Raw genomic sequence first — 26,183 nt, 5'->3', positions numbered from 1 at the left:
CAAATCTCGGCTCTAACTGTTACAATACGATCGTAATGCATGTACGTAATGTAGATAATGTACATAATGTTTTCTATTGCTGAACTGGCTGCACAGTTCAGAGTTTATCTTTTTTCTTCCAATGTAAAGGGAAAGACGACTTTTGCTTAATGAATCAATCGTATTATCAATATTTGCAGAGTTTGCAGAGTTTGCAGAGTTAAATCATTGATAAGCGGAGGAAGAAGATTGACTGACAATCGGTATGTGCGGTACATCAAGAATGCGATTGAGATCAAGAGTTTTATCCCGACATATATACATATATATTGTATCTTATATCCCGAACAATTCGCGAAGCTGATCTCATTCATAAAACTTGTCGCCAAGACAACAATAAGAATGTTTATAAAGATCTGAAGTAAATACCACTCGAGGATATTGATGTATATGAAAATCTAATAATCTATAAGCATCATACGTAAGGATTCTACATTCTCGTTAAAAACAAAGCAAATCTTTCGTACGCAGTATTATGTGTTGCTTATTAGCTGAGAAGATCAAAACGGATTCAAACATCGAGCAGAATTGAAAGTTACTATCATTTAGAGATAAATTCATGGTTGATAATATATTAACAATTGTAATTTCAATTCTTAGTCTCAAGGGAGATAGACGAAAAACGACCAAGATAATCGAGAATCTTTGATCAAAGAGCGACGTGCGTACGTGGAGCGTGCGTGGAACGTGCATAAATCGGCTCTGTGTCTGTGTATGTGTGTTTCTTTCGTTTTTAATTCCCTTAATATTAGGACAAAATCGTAATCGACCGCTTATTTATTTATCTAAAAATTTAATAATGTAATAATAATTAATTTAGCGATTATACACTAAAAATGTATAATTGATGAGAGAAACAAAGAAGGGGGAGGGAGGGAGGAAGGGAGGGAGGGAGAGAGGGGGAATAAAAGAATGAATAATCTTTCGTATAACCCGTTGACGTGTCACCAAGCTGAATTTTTCCTGCAAATACTAAGTAAACTAAAAGAGGATTAAGAGAAATGAAAGTCTCGTGAAATCAAACGAAAATTCTTACTTTTTAAAATGGTTACAAAGCGTAAAAGTTTCAAGCGCGTTTCTTCATCTGCAGGAGGACTATTCTCCTTCATCAACGTGAACATTCAAGAATATGCGAGCATTCATCGAATGGATTCTCGTCCAAGTTTTACACATCAGCATTTATCCAGCATTTATCGTAGGGTCACGGCTTGTTCGATCATTGACTGTGCCGTATCGCCGTTAGTCCTCCTGAAACGCGAAGAATCCACAATCGAAGAAAGTGACGAGAGCCATTAAGAGTCTGACAATAAGTACAAAGACTCGTTTTCGAGATCTCTCGTACATCCGGCCGAGACCGAGGATCCGAATCGATTCTGAATACGCTGCGATTGTGAATACGCGAGCTCCGAATATACGTAATTGTGTAACGCTATCATGCTATAATACGCTATCGTGCTTTTCCTTTAATTTCCTTCAATATAATTCTGAATTCATATCGAACAAATGGGAGCAAAAGTGCGTTATAAATAACATGAAATTTCTTGCCAGAATTCTATTGGAAAAAGTACAGCGTTGATTATTACTAACAATAAAGGAGGATTATTGAATCACAAATGTGTAAAGGACCGTCTACAATAGCCGTAAGAGTAATGCAGTAAGACGTAACCAGTAAATTATTGACCAACCACAGTTGATTATTCTTGAATTGTAAAAATCCCATTAGTCAGTAACTTACTGCTTACGTCTTACTGCATATACTCTTAGGGTTGATTTATAATAGCCGTAACCGTTGATTTAAGCCGTAATCTTTAAGAAATTGACCAATCACAGTCGAATGTGAGAAGAATAATCGACTGTGATTGGTCAATTTCTTAAAGATTACGGCTTAAATCAACGGTTACGGCTATTATAAACCAACCCTTACGGCTATTGTAGACGGTCCTTAACAAATTAATTCTAACTAAAATTCCGTTATGTAAAATCCATTTTGTAAAAGAATCTGTAAACGTATCGCGTAAAAAGTATAATTATATATACAGAAATACCGTAATGAACACTTTACTGTAATAAATACTTGGACATCACACACGAACGAAATAATATTTACTATATTATCTAACAATGACAACTGAGGATTCGATCCCATCTTTCCTGCTGATCGCAGAAACGCAGAATAATAACGATAATCGTCTTGCGATTTTCGCCGTGTGAGTGACTATATATTAAGTTTACATACACACTTATTGTTAGCTTGTTTAATTCAATCGAAGAGAAGTGCAAAAATTGATGTTTAGCTAAAACGAATCAAATCACATCACACCTAAAGTTCGATTATTTCTTAAACTAGGTAAAAGATTCTTAGACGTGACGTTCGTACACTTTCGAGAGATAATCTCAGCCAGACGTGCAAGTTTTCTCGCTCCCCCCTCTCTCTCTCTCTCTCTCTCTCTTTCTCAGTTTCCTTCGAAGTGGGTAAAACACATATTTCGGAACATATACTCTTCTCGCGTATGTGTATTCTATATAAAAACTCGCTATTTCCATCTTATATCCATCTTATATCCATCCTTGTTTGCCTTCTTTCTTATTTCTTTAATATAACGTTACACGTTATACAAATATCGTATGCCGCAAGGTAAGGATTGAAATAAACTTTTGGCTCTTACGGAAAAACAACACGTTGATTGGCTACCGCGTCGCTTCTTGCCGCGCGGCAAGCGTTTCCGCGTCCTGTGTGCAAAAGCCATAACGAGTTAGAGATAGAGATAGAGAGGGAGAGAGACGCGGATAATTTTGGTCCTACGCATGGGCTTCGCATCGGCAAGACTAGCTAGCTCGTCGCGATCTGATCGTTCCTCCAATAGTCCAATATGACTGATGACATGACTCCGTCATCATCGCTTATCGATGATAAAATTGGTTGAACCGATCTCAAACAATATCTCAAAATATTGATGAAATACGTTTTCACGTGTACGCGTGATCGTACGTTAATTCGTAGGGGCGCAGGCGACATTTGGAACGTGCAACGATGAGAATGAGTGATCAGAGAGCTTCAAGCGGACACACGCGACACACCCAGGATACGCACGCAATTTTAACGTCTAATCCTAAGATGATCTCTGTCATCGTTACATCACATAGTCTCTCAAGTACTTACTCAAGTACTTATAATCGCTAATCGATAACTCTCATCAACGTGTCACATGCCTAGATTCCATTTTTATGAAGAAAAGAAATATATATCGTAGTTTCTCGAGAGTACAGTTCAGCTTTACAGTTTTCCTCTTTCTCTTCCCCAGTCGAGTCACATTTAACCCAAAGATCTTTCTAATTACAGGTCAAACATTCGTTTGAAAGAATGAAAGAATGACAATGACGATGACAATGACGACGACGACGACGACGACGACACGGCAGAATTTTTAAATATGCTTCGCTTTTGTCGTCCCGCTAAATTTCACTATCACTCGGGACTCGATTACAATATCTCTCGTACAAAGATATATTGGTATATAGTACAAAAGAATTGGTGAGGACAAAGGATAATCTGATAAAGACATACCTATCTAACGAAAGTAATAAGGATATCGTAGCTGCGTACCGTCTCGTCGCGTCGCGTCGCGTTGCGTCGACCGGACACCTTGACTTTGATACTTAATTTGACACTCGCGTTTATTGATAATGACAACGTTTATTACTTACAAACGGGAGTCAATGGGAGCGCAGCCATATACGCATCTTCTTTTCTTTCATGTATTCTCGGATGCGTGTGTCGTTTCTACAAACGCGAGATATAACTAAATCTTACGGCATATATGTATGTATGTATGTATGTATGTATGTATGTGTGATGTTAATGTAATTGCGCGAAAGCCTTGTATAGTTAGTCCCCTCGAGACCTACCGTTCGTGCATATAAAGAGTACAAGTACAATCATCTCATCACGTCGATACAAACCAGACAAAGAAAGCACAACGACGAGACACATTGTCGAACACATTAAAGCTCGAGAGATTCCTCGCCGCATCTCTTCGTTACACGATGCTAATTGCGCGTTGCTAATTACGGCAACGAGGGATCGTCACGCTTGGAAGAAACGCGGAGAAAGAGATTACGATACGCGAGCCAAGAAACTGGAAAATGAGCAAATTGCTACGGAATGTGAGAAATCTGGAGATTATACTCTCTCTCACACACACAACACACACACACACACACACACACACACACACACACACACACACACACACACACACACACACACACACACACACACACACACACACACACACACACACACACACACACACACACACACACACACACACACACACACACACACACACACACACACACACACACACGCACACACACACGCACACACACACGCACACGCACACGCACACGCACACGCACACGCACACGCACACGCACACGCACACAGGTACGTAGTTTACACTATGTACCATGCCAGTGGTGCAATCAACGTTTTCAGTAGATTTCTTTCAACGTGAGAGAGAGATTTCAACGTAAAGAAAATTAAGAAGTAACGGAGAAAGAAAAATAAAGATAGAAAGAAATGTAGTAAGATAAGGATAAAGGTGAGGATCGAGCTCAAAAGAGCCTCCCAAATGTCGATTATGCCACTGTATCGTGTATCCATATCAGAAAAAATCCGGAATAAACTCGTCGAAAATCACGTTATTACTGGCACATGGAGATGCAGAGTGTGAGATTACAATAGATTTTGTAAAGGAAGAAACTCTTGACGTTATACCCGACGGAGAAATCCGATACACTTTTTTTCTGATACAAGTACAAACACTCTTCTACACCTTTCGCTATAATCGAATATAATACAATAATTTATACTTCATTGTGTACTTAATTTGGGCTCTTATGAGTTTTAATTATTTTCGAACCACTTTCAAGGAGAAATCTGATGCAAGCATCGCAAAACACGTCCTTCTCCGCGCGTTTAAAAATCCCTTCGGTATGAATTAAGTATTAAATATGCGAATAACAGTAATAATAATAATAATAATAATAATAATAATAATCGTAATAATAATCATAACATTAAACAGTGCGTCGCGTGCGCGCGCGAACGTGTGCTTCTCCGAGCTTTCAATCGGTGTAAGATATCTAAAAATGAGAATATATATCGATACTTTAGTCACTCGATTCATCGATTTCGTTAACATTCGTAAACTCGTATTTATAAACGTTTATAATGAAGACCGCGTTATCTTATCGTGTATATATATATATTTTTTAATCCATTTGAACGCGTATGTCGATTGTGGCGTTTGTCACGTTAAAAAAAAAGATTATACCGGTCGTCGCAGCCTATAATCAGATTTTTCGATTAATTGATAGACAAGGGTAAAGAATAAATCGCTTCTCCTTTTTTTTACTCTCGGCGACAACGACACGGAGATGATAATAATATAGTAAGTATAATTATATAGTAATAGCAGTATATGGGGTAATAGTAGTAATAGTAGAGTAATGGTAACAGCAGCAATAGTTGCAGTAGTAGTAGTCATAGCAGTAATAGTAGTAGTCTTTGATGTTAATGATAATCGTGTAATAACAATAATAAATCAATGAATCTTTTTTTTTATACAACAACCACACGTAGAAGCGATAAATTAGAGTAGTAGAAATAACTATTTCTTAATCTCGCAATTTCATGTTTATATTTATATTTATATATTTATATTTTTATATATATATATATATATATATATATGTATATATATATGTAGGTCCGGAAGTATGTTCCGGGACTTTTATTTTTGATATCGGTATATTCCGGGACATTTGGCAGTTTCCAGGACTGTCCTGGAAAAAATTGATGTCCTACGGCAATTTTCGGGACAGTTTTTTGAATCTGATTACATATATATGCGTTATATTCCAGGACTGTACATTTCAAAAAACGTAAACAATCCCGGAACATACCTCTGGACCTACATATATATATATATATATATATATATATATAATATCCTATCTATATCCTTATATTGATATACATATGCGTAAGATGTGATGCGCGCACGTGCCATCACACGAACGTGATGCGGTTCCATCGTTTGGAAAAGTGCATTCATCGTATTTATGATGCATGTCGGACGACATGTGATCGTTTGATAATTCATTCTTTTCGAGAGAAACGATAGATAGAATGTGAAAATATAATAGGTATATGAAAATGAGAGAGACATATTTCATGTGACATCGGAACGTGAAAGCTTCGAGACGCCGAGAAAGATAAAAAGAAAATCTTGGCAAACACAGCGTTGAAACATTCACTCTAATATCTAACGAATGATTATTAGTAATAATTAGATAACAATGCTTTAATTAATATTAATTAATGATTCTACGAATTTGTAACTTTCGTGCACGCGCACGCGCTTACACTCATATACGTAATATAATATGTGTGTGTGTGTGTGTGTGTGTGTGTGTAAATCCTTTTATTTATATATATTTATATATATATATATATATATATTTATATAACAAAATGGCAAAAATGTTCCTCCTGATTTCTCGCAAATGGAGAGACTTTCGCCGCATTCAAAATTACATTATTAGTACGCGTAAGTTCTAACAGTAATAGAGAATGTACGAATGTGTAGAAAGATTCGTCATATTAATGAAGTAAATTCGACAAAAAACGTTTGGATTTCTGATTACTTTGGATAGGAATCAACTCGACCCCTAATTTCGCAGTGAAATCCATTAATTCGTCGTGTACTGCGACTTGTTGCTATGATGTTTATATCATATCTTTTAAATCTTCCAAGTATAGTTTAATGAATATATAACATTAATAATGCAGAGAGAGGGAGAGAGAGGGCGCAGAAAGGGTGAAGAGAGGGGGAGGGGAGCGGGAGGGGTCGGAGGATGGGAGGAAGGGAGGGAGAAAGAGAAAGAGAGAGAGAGAGAGAGAGAGAGAGAGATGTGTGTAATAGAAATAAATGTATTTTTTCAGATATTTTCTCAAAATATTTTGTCTGCACTTTCTCCATTTCTTCATTTCTCTTTTTTCCTCCTGGTTTTGCCTTTGATTCTTTTATTTGTGGAAGATGGTTTTTTCCCTTTAATGTTTTCTCGTCAATTTTATATTAAATTATCTATATGCATATAATTATAATGCATGTAGATAACGCAGATTGACAAGTGAAATTAAAAGACTGGGCTAAAAGGGCAGACTAGAAAATGTTTGTGTATATTTGTGTGTGTTTATGTTTATCTGTATATACGAATATGCCACAGCGCGTGTTGTTGAAAATAGCCGGAGGTATGCAAATACGCCAATTTCAAAGTGTCTGACGATAATAAGATAAGGTCGATAAAGATCATTTATTTCTCTTTAAGCCCGTCATCAGTCACTACAGATTGGGATTGAGATTGGATTGAACTTTAACCAATCAAGTTCACTAAACTTGAGATCAGTTTTCTGTATTCCGATTGATTAAATTTCAATCCAGTCTCCATCCCAATCCGTAGGCTGACAGAGGTTTTAGGACGGTCGCGTGCATTATATGTCCTTTAGTTTGGATGCATGTGTGTGTGTGTGTGTGTATGGAGGGGGAGAGGGGAGATGTGGGTGGGGGGGGAGAGGAGCTAAGAGGGAAAGAAGAAGGCAGGGAAGAAGAAATATTTTTCCGCAGCGAGATGCAATCTATTGAATATCGGCAAGTTGTCGACTTTTAAATTTATTATTTATCGTCGTAGCGATACTCGCTATTCGAAAGGAACATTACAAAGGATTTGATATCGCGTAGCATAGTTGCTCGTGACGGCATGGTCGTGTACTTCTCGAGTCGCGCCGCTAATCGCGTGAAAAATAATCGAAGCTTACACGCTATACGTCAGACTTACGCTACGTTAAATACGAAGCTCGAAGTACTTTCTTGCACATCACTAATAGGTAAAAATGCAATTCTCCGAAAGAGATATCAAATTTATCCTCACGTGGCAAATATTTATTTCTCGTTTCAAGTCCGCACATCTCCTTATCTTTCTCGTTTCAAGTCCTACGTCGCGACTTAATCTTTTCGTTAAACGATACTTGCGCACGCGACGGACACCGAGAGTAGAAAGCGTCAAACGTACGCGCCACGCGAACCTAACTATTGAAAATCCTAACATTGTCAAGTGTCTTATATCGTTAATAAAATAAGTGAAAATGGGATATCTTTCGCGCGCAGATTTTCGATCACATCTCGCTACGAATGCGCCGAGATTTTCTCTCTCGCCCGTGCGCGTTTGCATGTGACTAGATACTAGTCGTTGCTCGCTCGGAGATGGCTGCGATGAGACGAAACAACAGCCAAAGAGTCAATTAAAGAGCCGAGAGGAATATTCACATGAAGGAATATCTTGCCGCTGCGTTTACCGATATTCATCAAGTCGCGTCGACGCGAGTACGGCGGCGACGTAGCGCTATGGCGCCGCCGCGCCACGTCGGTCCCTCCAGCCGGCAGCCGGTCGTTCAGCTCGGCCGCAATTTTCGATCGCAATTCCATTATGCGCTGCTTTTCTACACCGCGCCGTCTCCTTTTCTTCCTCTGGTCTCTCTTCCATGTCGATATACTTGGATACACTTGCTCTCTTTCTCCCGCCTTCTCCTCCTCTTCTCGTTCCGTCCCGAGTCTCGACCGCCGCTGACCCCGTCGATGCCCAACATCGATCCGAGTCTCGACACTGAGGTATTCTATCATCACTCGACTTCCTTTTCTTGCTTTCCGTCTTTTCGTCGCGGTTGAAAAGTCATCTCCGATGACTCGTATCATTCCCTGCCACTGGATATTCCTCTTCCGGTAGTATTTATTTAACCATGACTTAAGACAACTACAAAGCGCGCGCAAACGCGCTTCTTTCTCTTCATCTTATCCGACTCTGTTTATTAACGTTTATATATGTTTTCTTGCATTTTCAAATTTTTGTGACTTTCATAACTTTCTTGGTTCGCCTTCCGTTTTCCGTCTCCGACAGCGATGCTCCAATTCGTTCGATCGATATAATCGTGGTAGCGACGACGTTGTCGAGCCCAATATTGAGACGAATTTGAGTGCGCTTGCGGTTCCATTATCTCTTCGTTACGCGATAACTGGACAACTCGATGTCTCGATATCATAATTTTATTTTCGGAGGATCCCGGGATGGATCGAGAACGTCGAGGAAAAGCGTGTCGTTGCCAGCTATGAAACCAAAACGGACGACGTTGAGATGCCGGTGGAACGAAGATGATCAAAGATGTCCCGGCGCATGTGCAGCCCAAAAATTTTCCTTGTCCTCCGCCTCACGCGCACACACACACACACACACACACACACACACTCTCTCTCTCTCTCTCTCTCTTTCTCTCTCTCTGCCGCAACCGTGTTCGTTGTAACACGACATGACAATGAACAGGGTCTACGTCGCGTCTTCAGTGCTCGTCAAACAATCGATCGACCGACTCTGCTCTTTTTTCGCGCTCCTAATGATTCGCGCGTAGTTCCCTCGTGGAGGCACACGTGACGCGGTGCACGCGTAAAGGCGTAAATATAGGTAGTAAGTACGCTGGAGTAGGTACTGGAGCGAGTAACACATGCCGGCGCGAGCGCCGTATCCTGTGGGTTCGGTCGGGTTTTCTACATGTAAATGTGTTTGTATTCGTGTTTTACTATAGCGTACGCCGCGCGTTACGTCGTTGTGTGTGTTCTCCTGTAACTCCGTCTCTTTGTGTACGTGTTTTGTGTGTACGTGTATGTTTCGTGTGGGAAGGATGCCCGGATACTCCGGTTGTGCTCCGTCGAGTATTCCTAACATTCGTTAATTCATTCGCGCTCGATCGGGGAATAACGAGCATTCACCGAGAGCGGCAGCAGGGCGGTCCTCTTGGCCGATTTATTTGTGGTTGAAAGAGAACGGTGATGGGCCTGTCAACGCGCTTCGGTGGAAATGTACGTTCTGCCACTTGTTGTCCCTCTTGTGCCACACGCGGCTCTCCTCGCTTTGTTGGGTATGCGCTACGCCTTGTCTGTGGATCAAACCGAAGGAAATGTTCACACGTTACTACACGCAACTTGGACTAACAATAAGCCGTTATATAACTACGAAACGTATTGCGTATTACGTATTACGTATCGATGTATTACGAATCATATATTTTGCGAAGAATAACTACCATCTTCAGCACGGAAAAAATGAAAATTATAGGATAACACGTATAAAAACAAAACCTCGTCGAAACAATTGTCGAAACTGAGAAGGCAAAATATATTTTTTCTCCTTTAAATATTAACCCAAGAGTTTTAATCCTTCGAGGCCACATGGGGTGGCATGGCGGCCACCCCGAAAAATTCCAGAGCCCGATATTTTTAAGATAGGCTTTATATAATCAATGCCCTCCACCCAGGATCTCTAGTTGGGTCCCTCTCTCGAAGATCCGTGCAATAGAAAGGTTTTAAGTCAGTTATGCTTGGTAAACATTTGGAAATTATTACAGGGGAGGTGACCACCCAGGTGTGACCTCGGTGTATATTTCTTATCGCGACCAAAAATTACAATATTTTTGTTTATCGAGCACATTTCGGGTTCTGCACATATATATTTTTAAACAACACTCTTACGATGTTTCATGAATTTTTACGTGCATTAATTGGAATTATATGAGACTTTGAATCCGTCTGGGTGGCGACCGGCCCCAGTGTAGCCGGGGCGTATTAAAAAAAGAGGTGTAGCCTCGGAGGGTTAAACAAGAATGAATTAAAAACTATCATTTATAAGAGAGACCAACACATAATACAAAGGCAAATATGGACAAATTATGGACTTTCTTTATCTCTTTGGCCGCGTATAGATCACGCTTAACTATCTTCTATCTTTTCACTTTTGTATACTCACTTGTCCATGTATTGCGTCAGCCTGACGTACGCGATGCAAGCGGCATCCTCACCGAGCAGATGGACATGGGGATTCAGGATCGTCGTATTGACAGCCTTACAGTTTTTCCCCAGAACTGCTTAAAGTATTGACGAGAAACAAAAGTTACTCGAAGACTGTGATATTTATTAACGCGCGATGTAAAAGCTGTTTACAATGTCAAAATATTGCAAAAAAAAAGAACAGAAGAATGAGAGAGAGAGAAAGAGAAAAAAAGAGAGAAAGGGAGCAGAGGAGAAGAGAAGGGAGAGAGAGAAAGAGAGAAACCAATTATTACCGTCTGTGGTGAGTACCGCGGAAAATGAGGAAAAATAGGAAAAATACCGACAAATCAAAATTGTATAGAAAATTCTACGTTACACAGAGCCAAACAAGCTTTCCGCTACGTGAGAACTTTTTGTAATTTCTCATGCAAAATCTTTTGATTTATTTATTACAATTTAATTCTATTCATTTTCATAAAATCTAAATTTTCATCGCACAGAATCAAAGTATAAGAAAATTTGTAAACACCCAAGAAATTCATTTCACAGAAATATATTTTCTCGTTATCAATTTCTTATGCAGCACTTTGGCATGTGTAATTCTTTATTACTTGATGTGTTTTAACTATAATGATAAATATTCTAAGAATAGATGATCTGCTTTAATTAATCTTCAAAATCCTAACTTTTCAGATTTTACAGTTGTAAAAAGAATGACAAAATTTTAAAAAGCTTAATCTGCTTTATACCGATTCAAAGTTTATTAATTTTATAATAATTTTATATTTTATTACGCATCAAATATACAAAAGTATTTCTTATCTATAAATTTATGTCTATATAAAAAATTAAATTTCTACATAAATTTCACAAGTGCGAAACGTTCTGAAAAAATAACGTCTCTGACCCAAATAACGTATATGTCTCTAAAGAATCCTCAGCGATGATCTACAATTTCGCATGCAAAAGACGTGCCTCCATCTAGTCCCGTTAATCAGTATTAAAGGTAAATGCAGCAAGAAGCTGGATTAATGATAATTTATACAATTTTGCGACGACAAGCACGCATGCACCGATCGGCCGATCGTCCGTTTAGATTTAAAGAATGTTGCAAGGGTTGCGAGCAGAACGATTAATATTAAGGCTACACTTATATTTGGAGTTTGGAGCAAGTTTCATCGTTGCAAATCGGATAATTTCATACAATAACAAAAATAATAAAAGGTAAAAAAGCAATTACGAGTCGAAATATTTTATAAAGAATTATTTTATAATATCCAACTAGCTACGAATATTGTGCATACTCGTACATTGTACTTTTATCAAACGATAAAGTAGTAAATTTGTAAACGGATACTTTGCTTTTTAAAAATAAATCCATCGGAATATGACGATGGACATATGAAACATGCACAAAATATAATATTTATTGACGATTCTTTCATAAACAAACTACAAAGTAGCCAAAAATAAACAACAAAATGGCGGTAAGCAACCAACATTTCATCTACATTCGCAGCTTCGTTTTGCGAAACGACAAGCTTCTAACGCCAAAAGGGTAAGAGAAGATTTCTCGCGAAAATTGCTATGGTCTCGGAAGTTACTTTCCTAAAATTTATACAGCACGCGTGATATCACGTTATCTGCTAAACGATCGGCTAAATCACAAACGTAAAACGTAAACGTAAAACTTAGCGTTGTATTAATCGTGTGCTGCCAAAATACGCTGCTACTAAATACACATCGAACGACAAATACGAAGAATAACGATGATGCAAACGAGTCGTAATTACCATTATCAAAGTAAAATTTGTGGAAATCCATTCCCTCGACTAAATTACCTAGAGCCTCCGGCTCGAACGCGGTCAGATGTGGATCACAGATTTTCCTGGAAACACGAAAAAGATTAAAATATGTTGAATTATAATAATTATGTAATAATATTCTTGTTTTTATCATAACATTTCTTAATAGTACGTTCTTTGGAACAAATCAATAATATAAAAAATCGTTTCGTTGAAAAAACCAATCGATTTCTCAATCTACGTATTTGTGTAAGAAGAGAAAGAGGGGAAAAAAGCGAATAATTGCGCGCGAAAAATCGATCATTTTATTTAAAAAATTCTTTAAAAGAAAACCTTTGAAAAGGCAGAAAAAATTTAATGTCACCCAAAAATACGGCAGCAGAGAGCATGATTTATACCAAATTGTTGAGCAAAAAGTATATATATGTGTAGTGCTGACAATGAAAATTTGTGTCAAGTGAAAGCACATATATAAATATTCTACATATTTATTCTCTCTTTCTCTCTCTGTTTCAGCTGGCAGTTCTGCTCTTAAAAGTGTAACTGCGATGATAATTTCTGCACAGTTGTCAAAGATCTCGCAATCAAATGTTTTTCGTTTTTAAATACGATTAGAAATTAGCGAGTTCGTTTACAAGCCTGACAACTTTTCACTTGTTGCACACCTTCAACATACTCGTCGAATTTGCATTCGTTCAGTAATCCTTTTAATCAACTTTCACATATATATATACTATACATATATACATACTTTCACGTATATATTATCGGGGAAATCGGCTAATGTTTCTACCAAATTAATCATCAATTCCCAGACTCAATTTTAAATGATACATGCTGATCAAATGCAAATACAGTAATAGTGGTTAATAAATATAAATGTGTGACAAAATATTTTAAAATTAATATCCACGTAAAAAAAAAGCTTCATCGAATGACCAAGTTTTTTTTCAACGAAAACTTAATACTGAACATTTTGAATTTTTCTACTTCTTCCAAAACTTCCTTTTATTTGAGTATCCTTTAAATAATCTGAAATAAATTTTTCCTGGTTGATGTCAGGAAAAATCTATACGTATCGTAAATTTGATCAGCACTTTTCTATAGCAGCCAAATAGAGTAGAGAACGGCTCTTTGTGATTCTTTTAATAAACAAATATATATATATCACGTTACTTACGTGTATGCCTCGAAATCTCCGGTGTTGATGCTCTCGATCAACTGCTCGGTCATCTTGATAATTTCCTGTCGGCGTGCTGGAATCGTCAATAGATCAATGAGTCAATTGGTCCATGTCGAGGCGACCGGCACGCCTGTTGGGCTTACCGATACATTTTACGGCGCAAACACAGTCGCATGCACTTAAACTTTTCGTCAACTTTTCTAAAGTTCTACACCATTGCGCGGTTGTGCTCCCGGTTGTGTACAGGAACGATGAGCCACACTCGCGCGCAAATAATTAGCTTCCCGTACCTATACGCGAATCGGATTTTCATCAAAGAGCAAATCACCGTATCAGCCTAATCGAGACAATCAACAGTTTGGAAAATTTCAATCGCCAATTGGAGCAATGGGATCTCGAAAGAGATGAGCATTTGACTCTCGATTTGATACTCGACTTTGATACTATAGATAAAAAAATGTCTAAATAGTGGCAACATTAAAGCTGTTATGCAATTAAATACGAATAATTTCATCAAATATCGAATATATAATACATACATACTCGTATGTCAAAGAGACTCGCGGAAAATTATCTATATTATTGTATAATTAATCGATTATAATAAACTGTTATATAAGATGAATGATACATAAAATGTACGGAAAATAAGAAATAAGATAGTTTGCCTTAACACGCGTGCGCGCACGCGATATAGTTTACTAATAATATTAAAATAAAAATATAAGACACTCTCTCTCGTATTGTTCCGCGAGGCCGATCTGATGAAGAGAGGCTCGTCTGATACAAGCGAGCCCTATCTTGGTCCACTTGGTCAACGTCAGGCCGCTCCTTGGCGCTCTCAATGATTCGTGATAATCGTGATGATTACGAAATCACGCGAACGCACGATCGCGTCTAATTCGACAACGGTCGTTTCGTGTCGGTTGAGCGGCTAAGCGACTGAAATCCAAGAGAGTAACTCGAATTGCCAAATTGGCGTGTCTCGCGTTTCTGCCATTCTCTCCAATGGCCTTACCCAACAGGCTCATTCACGAAGCTGTCGCTTCATTCGCTCAATTGGCGCATCCATCTATACCACAACACCTCACGCGGCGAACCTTCTGACTTTTCGATCGCGTTCGTGTTCTCCTCATAGAGATGTTTCATAAGTAAATTGTCTCAATTATTTCGTTACGAACGAACGGCCGGTCGTTGGATTAGCGATCGGACGAAAAAAGATCACTGGACATTTCCTTGTTATTACGATTTCTTTGGTATTGTATTCCGTGCAAATTATCTCTCCTTCTTATATAAAAACTTTCGTACATTATGGACGTCTAAATTAAAGATATAGTATAGCCTTTGAATAGATTAATATTTGACTGTACCGTTCAATCTAACGACCACGTTGCGTTCGTCGATGTTACTTACGTCATAGACCAGCAATTATGTGCACGAAAATTGTGATCATTCCTTAGATGCCGCTTCAACAGTCGAAGCAAAGTTCCACGGGAAGACTAGGAAACCGTCCCGAGATCGCGGCGTAGATTATTTCGATTATTTTGCGTTTTTGACCATCAGATTATATTTCGTATTTCGTCTTTTATCTTTTCGTATGTGTGTGTGTGTGTGTGTGTGTGTGTGCGCGTGAGATTTTATCTATTATTAGATAATTAGAATTAGATCCATAAATTTCTCATTGATTTACAACTTTTCTCGAGAGAGAAATTCAAGACCTCACATCCGATTAAGTCCTTTTTGAAACTAGCATATATAGTCAAATTATAAACTATAAACTAAAAGCTATATGAGTTGAATGGCTTGTTTAAATGACCACAAGACGGATTTAAGAATAACGATTAAATTTCGAGGAGCTTGATTCCTAAAGGCAACGTCTTGCCAGATTACTTGCGTACGAAATAAACGCGATCGCACCAAAATAACGGTACGAGAGGTGTCACAGTGAAAAATAACATATCGTAACGGAAACAGTTGAAAAATGTCACTTTGGCGATGAATTGTTGTACTAACGTTTCTAGGATTTCTAGGATACCACTACCACCATCGCACAACCGCCAGTTTTACTACAATACGTTACGTGTCCTCTTTCTCTACCCTAACTATAATTAAACTTTACCGCATCTCCGATATTCTATTACGAAGCTAACGATCCCGGTCTCCGATCGATCTGTCTCCGGGATATAATATATCTATCATCGCGCGCGTATTACGCATAACGCACTCTCTCTTTCCGCTCAGCTCTATACATTTTACTATTACGCGGCAGCAATTGTGTAGATTACATGAGCTGAGAATATCGCAAACTTTGCTCATTTGATACTCGGTAAGCCACTCGATAAGCCATAGAGCGTAGTTATGAGATTATAAGGTTCGCTCACGACAGAAACGTTTCAAGCAATCAGCAGTTTTTTCAATATCGCTGATCTTGACGCAATAAAAATAATATATGCGATCTAAGTGATCGATCGGAATTAGAATCAAGTTTTTCTTCGTTACATATATATATATATATATATATATATATATATCGCAACAGCGGTTGCATCGCGTTACATACGTTAATAAATTATTACCGCTTTCGTAGTTTTTCTTTCGTAAAAACTATAAGAGCTATAAAAAATATAACTATAAATTATATTATATGAATTACGATACACGATCATATTTCGGCCAAAATATTCGGTTGTATTTTGGTATTGCGAACCGTGCGAACTACGACATTGTGTAAGAAATCAGCAACGCTTCTAGAGAAAGAGAGAGAAAGAGAGAGAGAGAGAGGGAAAAACACATTGCGTTAAAGAACTGAAGTGCTTTACAAGAATTTATCAGGAGATAAGTAATTCCTGTAATTATTAATTATTTAAAAATAGTATAGGAAAAAACTCGTAAAAATTAAGTTCAATTCGGCCTTATACAATTAGCTCTTTTTCTGGCAATATGCTTCCTTTGGCAAATTTCTAAATAACCTAAATAACACTAACGAGTCCAAGAGAGTACAAGTATACTTTCTCCATTCGTTCCGACTTATTTTTCCTTGGTCGATTTGTCGCTTATGTACGACGTAATTTCGCACATTACCTGAGCACTGAGAGTTGGTTGAAAGCTGGCTGCAGGTCTTGATAGGACACACGATTCTTATGTCTACAAGCAATATATATATATATATATATCCCTTTCGTATTAAAAAATAGATAAGACGGATATAATTTTCAAGGCAATATTCAAGCTGCTGTACAAACACGAAGAGGATTAAGCTTCGTCCATGTCAAACTGTTTTATAAGTTTTAAGTGTTCGTTTCTGCGAGTAATACGCACAGAATTATATAGTAGTCCATTTTATATCGCACCTGAATCTATTCCAGTCGTTTATTTCGAAGATTAAAATAATAAAGATAAATAATGAATAACACATAACGGTATGTAATCACGAAATGCTCATGATGGAAGCTTAGCATCCATGGAAGTACAATTAGCATACAACATCTCTCGATTTTTAATTCCATCAGAATATATATAAGGACTATATAGCTTAATCCTCACGTATGATATCGTCTGAAAGGATTAACCGTCTCCCCCGAAAGTTCTTATCATAATCCATTTTTTCTTCATCTTTCTTCTGGTTTGCCATTTCCGTCGTCCAATCGTGTTTGCAATATTGCATTAGATTTTGCTCAGATATCATCGCTGACCCATGTTACAGCACTGTTCTTTTCATAGTACATACATGGGGCACTATGTATAAACGCTATAAATAAACGCAGACATGCTTTCCATATTTATCGTTTTTTATCATTTTTCAGTTCAGATGCAACATGACACATAGATTAGAATGGATCCTCCTGCCCCCTCCATTATGACGATCACCATGCTTCAAGTTAAACGCAATCGGTATGCGTGCACGCGAACGCAAATTATATAAAGGACAATTGCGAGACGTTTCAAGTTGCCGTATAGCGTAGATCAGCAAGAGGCTTCGATCGCGCGCGTAACGCTAATACACGCCTAGAATCTTAACCACGTTACCGCGGCTCGTGGATTAGATCCGATTAGGTATTAGGTAACTACAATTTAGCTCCAGCAAACGCTGGAGCATCAGGTCAGCCAATTTCCAATTTGCTATACATATACATATACGTGTATCACGTGTTTATATGGCGTATTTATATGGCTTATCATCAGGCCGCCATTACTTCAGATTTAAAATAGTCTATTGCCAAAAAGCGTACCTATAAATGCCACATTTTTCAGTTATCGAAGCAATCGCATATTTAGAAAATAAATTTATTTTTCGTGAAAGATATCATGAAATGCATATTATTATTCAACAGTAAATGAAAAAAAACCGATTAAAATTATTTTTCAAAAGTAATGATGTGAACATCGAATCTCATTGTGATGTAAATTGATCTTATATTCCGAAATTATATATATATATATATATATATATGTAATATATAATAAATAAAATAAGAAATCTCGTAACGTATTAATCATATAGAAATTGATCGTCGCGCGGTGACCGAATCAGGAATCAGGTAGGTAACGTAAACGCAGACGTATGCGCAGACGTCTCGGTCTGATCAATCGGTTACTTACTCCTTGCTTGCGATGCATGGAGTCAGCGTTATGTTGAATGTACGATATGATGGATGGGATGAAGCGTAACCAAGGGAATTCGATCCATTCATTAATATGATGAATGGAAGTCTGGAATATATATCTATCGTAATATCAATCAGATATTCACCAGATTAAATCTACACACTTAAAAATTGTGAAAATTGTAAAAATCTGCACCCAAAAAATAAGTATAAAAATATCAATTAATTTATTAATTTTAGTTATTTTTTTATTTTTCCGCTGGAACTTTTTAGTTAGAGAGACGTCTGTTTCTCTTAATTGATGCATTATTAATTGATATATTACGATTATTTCTTATAAAACCTCATATGCAACGAAACGAAATCGAAGTACTGGAAAAAATGGAATTCTTTCTATGTAAAAAAAGTTGTTTTTAAACTAGTCGATAAATGCGATAGCAAGATATTTTATTTGTAAAAAAGTCAATTTTTATATCTCCCAAAAAATTATTATCATCTCGTTAGACATAAAAGATTTCATAAAAAACAACTTCATATTCCATTAATTAAAAAACAATATTACTGTTATGTTTTTTCTGTTTATTTAAACACGTGTCACTTTGCTAAATTCTCTAATATTTTAAGGCTTTCTAATCTTAAAACTTTTCGTTTACGGTACGATTTAAGTATTTTTCTCTTTTGCTTTTTTTCGTTCAGTGTTCCCGCGAAAATATTTAAAGGAAACACGAGGCGGTCCACGCGAGTTTCACAGCAAACCGCAAGATGTGGGGCTCCAGCATGGTGGTTGCTGCGGACTTCTCTCCCTCGCGTTTACCCCGAGTTTACGGGCGTCGACTGTTCTCTTACCGTCTTCGGGATCCTCGTCGAGGATGCTGCCCATCCGGGACACGTGTCGGCCGGCATCGCTCATCCGTTGTGCCTCCCGTTCTGCATTTTTTTTTTGCGGAGTAGGTGCATGCAGGCGCACACAAGACGCGCGATCACGAGGCGGTACGCGAAACACACAGTGCAGCATGCAGAAACACACAGAGACACAAACAGAAACAAACTGGTAACACAACTCCGATCGTGAACAATAATCTCGCGGAAAAGAAGTGCCGATAACTCGAAAGCTTCGTGAATACGAAATTTCGTCATATTTGAAGAAATTTCGATCAGTTGGCGATGCCAAAGTATATCGAATATATATACATGGAACTTAAAAGACTTAAGAAAGAATGATGTTTAAATAAAGATATATCTATAATAAATAAAGAGAATTTTGGATAAATCGAACGCGATATCCAGATTCTCGCGTATCAATTGTTCTTTGAAATTTTATTGCTTTGGGTTACGTTGTATGGGAATATCAATGTTCGTGGGACTTGGTACAATCTCCAATTCCATTTCCTAAATTTGCCTCCCCTGTTCATATAATGCACGGTATTCGAAAATAGTGGTGTTGCGCGCGTTTGTCTGCATTCGATTACATTCGAAACGTTAATCTCATCGTCATCGAGCGCGCTATTTAAGTATCAACGCGCATGACAATCGCATTAATGTCAATTGTTTGGTTCGCACAAGCGGCAGTTACTTGACATAATGCCGGTCAAGGTGACATCCCAGGAGTAGCAATAACCCAGAAGACGGAGAAGCTTCTCCGCGTCGGATTGAATCGAGCTTGCGAGGTATCGGCTCAACGACAACCGGGATAAGTCGCAATTGCGAGTAAAAGGAATAGAGGGTGGAAAAGATAAATTTATGCGCGTTCAGGGTGCTTGGAAATCTTCCCGATACGCTCGGATTGCATCTTTATGTTTTTGTTTCTTCTTCGTTTTACCGGTGCGTGCGATGTAGGGAAGAAACGCGGATAAAGCCCGAGTTTCATAAAAAAAAAAAACTTACCGCACGGCATTGAATTTACTATTATCGTTGATATCTTCCGTTGATATCTTTAACATTCGTGTCCAATAAGGAATCCATTACAAAAATAGAAAACAATTTTCGGACAAGCGCAATTGCAATTCTCTAATTGCATCTCCTAACATACATATGTATAGCGCGAGATTTTATTAAGTTTAAAAATGATTTCGGAAGCAAACAGATTAGGGAGAAAGGGGGGGAACAAAAAATACCAAAGCACATTGACAAAAATGATTTCCGAGCACATACAATTTCACTCGTCAATTAATTTTCGCTTATATCAATCGCGCATTAAATGTATTTGTTGTTCATGTTTATTTACTGTAACGTTGTTACAGCAGTCATCGTTACACACAGCAGTCATTTCGTTATTTTATTCGCAGACGTAGAGAAAACGTAATCGACACGTTTCCCATAAAATCATAAATCATAAGGAACATTAATGCCGATTATTTATAGACGACGCGAATGAACGTGTGGTTTTCGGATAATACTTCTGTTTAGCCGTGTCTCGTAAATATCCTACGTGATCGTATTCCCCGGCATTTCGTTAAACGTTATCTTATTGCCATTTATATAGCACACGTGCAAACACTGCAAACAGTTTTGCCGCGAGGCGAACAATATCGCCAAGAGATAAGAATGTAATCGAAGAGCTTAACAAGAAGAAGCAACTAATCGTCAATGATCGATCGAGCGATCTTGCAAACTTGAATAAGAATTGATAAGAAAATTCGAGTGACCAACACTAACAATAGACGAAAAATGTATGCTATATGATAATTTGACGGATAAAGTCAACTGCGCGATACATAATATGTAACTCTAATGACGGTCAAGAACAACCGATTGAATTCTATAATAGCATGCCAGTGGCGATCGACAATTATGATCGAATTAAAGGATCGTTTCCACCCTCTAGGAAGAAGGAAAGAGTCTTAATTGTAAGACGGAAGAGAACGTGCCAAGTTATCGTGCTACAAACCGGTGGACGAGGAATCCTGGCGTCGCCATGCTATTGACTCGTTGCTGCCATTCGCTTGGTGGCTGACATTGGCTGGCGACGAAGGCGATGCGCCGACCTGGCTGTTCTGGCTGTTGTTGCTGCTACCGTTGCTGCTACCGCATCCTGCGCTGCCAGCTAGTCATGCAATCAACCAACCAAACACGAGCTAGTGTCAACGTCAAAGAAGCCTTTGCATGTCGCGTCGTGTCGCGTCGTGTCGTGTCGTGTCGTGTCTGATCCCGTTGCATCGCGTCCGATAGCTCTCTAGACCGGCGGGCGATGCTCTCTAGATCGGCTCAAACTGTGCTCCCCGTCTTTCGCGAATACTCCTCTTTCTACGATTTATATTTTGTACAACGACTACAAAGACTAATGGAGAAAAATCACAATAAACAGGATATTTTAAAATTAGTCGCGTGCACAATATTTTTTTTATTTACATGTTAAAATTGCAGTGGATTGATGAAAACGTTCATGATTGCTTCAAAATCTTCTTGAATAAATTTTTAAGTCAATTTTAAGTTAACCAAGTTACCTGTTGTCCAGAAAATTTACTACTTTACACATAATAACTTACATAATAATTGGAAAAAAAACAGACGGAAAGAGATAATTTTTATAATTTATAATAAACATTGTGAAACTTAATTACAAAATGTTAGACGCGTAACAGCATTTTAATGACTTATATATGAGACTATTTATGTCGAGAATTCACGACGACGAATAATAATAATGATTTTCGACTTACATGTCGAGTATTACAATAATAAATAAAATATACTTCCAATAATACGTACGAATAAGAAATTCGAGTGCAAATATATAGCAGTTGGCTATAAAAAAAATTTTATTCGACAAATATATTGCATCAAACGTGTTGATATTAGTTCCCCCCCCCCCATGTCGTTTATGTCGTTTATGTTTCGTATGTATATGTCGTTGCTGTTCGTCTGTTTCTACTTGTCCATCAAACTCATTCCACTTGCAGAATTCAACGGGAACGAAATGTGACTGACGAGATGGTGTAAAACGCGATCGATCATCGCGTCGTCTATTCCCGACGCTCGAATCCGTAAATAATAAAGATCTGACGAAAGAGCAGCAGAGCGAGGGAGTCGTCGAGCGATATATCGCCGGAAGAACGAGACGGCGAACGCGAATCAGTGTATTTTATATAACTTATAATCGCCCGAGTCCTGTCCGACGAAGAGGGATGAAATTTGGAAAAAGTAAAGGAAAATCACCGATCGAACGATCGTCCCCGGTCAATCGATTACTCACAGAATGAATCGATTATTTGTCAGACAATACTGTCTACGTATGTAAATATGTCGAGCAGAGACCAAAGAGCGAAGAGCGACGAGTGAAGATAAAAGCTCGCTTGTCTCTCGTTTTTGTCGTACCTCTCACGGAAGGATCGTTAGCTGAGGACCTTATCTAAAGTTTAAAAAAAAAAATCAACGAATGCGTGTGTGAATGTGCAACGTGAATGTATGACAAACGCGAGAAAAACGGACAAGCTGTCGGGTAAAACTAAAGAGCGTGAGAAAGCATGAACGCTAAAAGAAAAGTAGTGCAAGTAAAGCGAGGAACGTATTGTAACGAATCTCGCGAAAATATATATTATATATCTAATTAAAAAAGAGAAAAACTTGTTTATAATAAATTTCAAATCATGCTGCGGGTCTCTAAAGCAGAAATGGCTAGACCGATTTCTGCCTCGTCCTCGTTTTATCAGGGATTATTGCTACGCGTCGGGTATGTACTACATGTATATAAAATACGTGTGTCTATACTGTCTATATATGCTCTCTACGAAGAACCTCGATAAAGCGTGGAAGCAGAAATGGGTCATCCGACTTGGGTAACCTTACCGATTTGTTGATCAAACCGCCGTTAATTGCGTTTTAGTATCTCCTTCCTGTGTACAAATGTGCCTACATCTTATCCTGCGACATGAGTAGAGAAAGAGAGAAAGAAAGGGAAAAAGAATGAAGAGAGAGGGGGAAAGAGAGAGAGAGGGGGGAGGGAGAGAGAGAGAGAGAGACTGCGACATTATGCGACAATTGTTCTACGGAACGAGTTCATGGAATCTTTTTTCGTAAAGCACAAGACAATTTAAAAGTTATGCTTCTGTTATTCAAAAAGTTTAGAAAAACTCGAGCGAGCCGCGATCAATAACGCGTACATTTTGCATCGCTTTGATTCGTATACGATGTTATATCATTTGTATAGCTAACATATCCATATTAAGCGTTCATATTTTCGATTTATCTCCAATCTTAACGCAAGCTCATATTTATCATATTTCTCTTATTTCCCTTTCTCCATTCAGATTACAACATGGCAGGTGATTCCTGAATATTGATCTATAATCTATAAACATAGATTATTGAGAAAAATTCCGAAAAATTTTTGTTGAAAAAAGTTCTACGTTGTAAAATGGCCCCTGAACACGACAAAGAAATGTTTACACAAATGTTAGGCTATCACAACTATCTTATCTTTATGGTTACGATTTGATAAATGCGATTAAAAAAATATATAGCAAATTTAATTCGATATAGCGATTTGCATTCGACTCGTCACCTCTCCTTCTCAAGCACACCGTTCTCTCAGATCATCATTTCACACGCGAGATCGAGAGATCGAATTTGATAAGTATCTCATGTACAACGAGAAAATTTTTTTTTTCGCATTGAGATGAGAGAACAGTCAATTTTAAAAGTTTTGCATCCGGAAGATCGGATTTATCAGCAAACGATTCTTTCGGCTACACTGTTCTCTCAATGAGATTTAAGCAAAATTTCACTAACTATTGAATGGATAGACTCGAAATCTGTAAGCAGGATGAGATCCAAAGATACCAAGAGAAGTATTTTGTCTTTAAATTCATAGACTTTAAAGTGGAAAAAGAAATAATAATTTAGATTCTATGCAAATCTATTTTTCTTGAAGTTTAAATATACAATCGGCATAAATTTTTATCTCGGAAATAATTTAAAACAATTCCCTAAGATCATAGGGCCGCAAATAAGATTAAAAATTAAGTATTGACGACTCGGTTTACCTTAAATTCCACCACTATTGAGTCTAAATTCTTTTACCTTGGGCCCCTTGTAGAAGAACCGCGGCAATTCCGAAGGGGTTGCCCATATTGTGAGTCTGGGCCTGCATCTGGGCCTGAGCCTGGGCCTGGACCTGGGTCTGAGTCTGAGTCTGGGGGGTCTGGTTCGGGACCTGTTTGTTCACCATGGTTGTGGCCGCACTGACCGCCCTGGAGAACGCGGACATTGTCGCGGGACTGCTCGGAGGTGTACCTTGGGACGAGCCAAGAGTTTTTGTTTCGGAGGGGAATTTCTTTTCGAGAGGTGTAGCGCACCAATCAGCAACAACACGGGTGAAAAACGGAAATGGTCACAAAGCACAAACGGCAAGAAGCAAATTCTGCGAGGCGACTGTTGTCACGACGTGATCTACGACTTTTTTGAACGCCGCAATATCAAAAATAATACGCGAAGAAATACAGAGGAAACATACGGGGGGAGAGAGAGAGAGGAGGGGGAGAGAGAGAGAAAGAGAGAGAGAGAGAGAGAGAGAGAGAGAGAGAGAGAGAGAGAGAGAGAGAGAGAGAGAGAGCAAACCTTGAGCATCGATCAATTATTACGAAGGGCGCGTTCGAAATAATGCAAAGTCGCAAAGCCACATCTCGCTAATTGGATCGGGTCGGGGACATCAAGTTATTATCGAGCTAATTTATGTTAATTGTAAACGGGTTTAGCATTATCGAGCAACATCAGCCTGACAAATATCTTGATAAACATACACTAGAATTAGTTTTTAGAAAGGAGAAATATTCCTTCAAAACTAAACAGAAGCACAGAATCGGTAAAATGAGAAAACTTTTATGTTAGCAGAAGAATTAGTTGAAAAAATTTGTTCAAAGAGCAAAAGAAGAAAATTCAATTTATTAAATGATCGGGATCAATATTTGTCATAGAATATAGATTATGGGAAAAGAGAAAGTAAGAGAGAGAAGTCAACGTCGTCAATTATTTGCGTATAGCAATGGCCTTGTATAAGTAAAACGAGAATGTGATCCCGCGTAAATTTTCGCTCGTGCGTCCTAGACAAAGTTTATTTGTCTTGAAATAGAATTCTAGAAGCGCGCTCATATATATAGATATATAATCATGATCCAATTGCACGTAGCGTTTAATCGCAACGAAAGTTTCTTTTGCACATTCACATTGTTCTGGATTAATATAGCAGCTCGCAATTGATATAGATCAGCAACGATCGGTATACAAAACACTCTAGATTCACTTCTCGCATACTTGATCTGCCAATTTAGCCATTTTCAGAGTAGACCTATTTTTTATTCTGTATACTTGTTGAAGAATCGATAATTCTTGATTTAAGTTTGAAGATGAGCGTAAATTTATTTTCAAGAGGACTTTGACAAAAATTTAATTCATGGGCGCGCGCGGAGGTATTTGAAGTTAAATTTTCCAAATCGATTTATTTGTTTTCTATATACCAAGAAGAGATCAATGTGTGTGTAATAAAATAAAGTATTCGATATTCGTTGTAAGATAAATAAAGAAGCGTTGCAGAAGTGGCCATTTATTAAATTATTTCAGAACAAATTCTTGAAGAAAAAGCGTTTACGTCGAGAATTTTTACTGCCGATTATCTGGT

At 38.0% G+C, this 26,183-nt stretch overlaps 1 protein-coding gene across 3 annotated transcripts; it reads right to left on the bottom strand.

Annotated features, from left to right (window-relative positions):
* Window positions 1–1,057: 1,057 nt before the first annotated feature.
* Window positions 1,058–26,163, bottom strand: LOC143905225 (calcium/calmodulin-dependent protein kinase type II alpha chain-like). 3 transcript variants are annotated; one of them, XM_077420493.1, is made up of 7 exons: window positions 24,590–26,163; window positions 21,459–21,614; window positions 19,418–19,498; window positions 13,965–14,040; window positions 12,773–12,867; window positions 10,957–11,071; window positions 1,058–10,090 (listed from the first exon to the last, which is right to left on the bottom strand). In XM_077420493.1, exons 1-7 carry the CDS (start codon window positions 24,774–24,776, stop codon window positions 9,958–9,960), a joined length of 843 nt encoding a protein of 280 aa, XP_077276619.1. In that variant the 5' UTR covers window positions 24,777–26,163; the 3' UTR covers window positions 1,058–9,957. The 3 variants fall into 3 exon arrangements, with proteins under 3 accessions (XP_077276619.1, XP_077276618.1, XP_077276620.1); XM_077420492.1 differs by having other exon boundaries at window positions 10,957–11,074; window positions 24,590–26,159; XM_077420494.1 differs by lacking the exon at window positions 19,418–19,498 and having other exon boundaries at window positions 10,957–11,074; window positions 24,590–26,156.
* Between the last annotated feature and the right edge of the window lie 20 nt (window positions 26,164–26,183).

This window comes from Temnothorax americanus, unplaced genomic scaffold, assembly GCF_048541705.1.
Source record: "Temnothorax americanus isolate GAGA-0224 unplaced genomic scaffold, ASM4854170v1 Scaffold6, whole genome shotgun sequence".
NCBI classification, from domain to species: Eukaryota; Metazoa; Arthropoda; class Insecta; order Hymenoptera; family Formicidae; genus Temnothorax; species Temnothorax americanus.
The sequence above is the reverse complement of the archived record's forward strand: the minus strand, read 5'-3'. Positions and strand labels throughout refer to the sequence as shown.

Coding starts and splice junctions, on each gene's coding strand:
- LOC143905225 (XM_077420492.1), bottom strand. CDS start 24,776: ATGTCCGCGTTCTCCAGGGCGGTCAGTGCGGCCACAACCATGGTGAAC. Junction 12,868..13,964: donor GGAGATTTCGAGGCATACAC/GTAAGTAACGTG, acceptor TCGTGTTTCCAG/GAAAATCTGTGATCCACATC. Junction 11,075..12,772: donor CAAATTTTACTTTGATAATG/GTAATTACGACT, acceptor CAATACTTTAAG/CAGTTCTGGGGAAAAACTGT.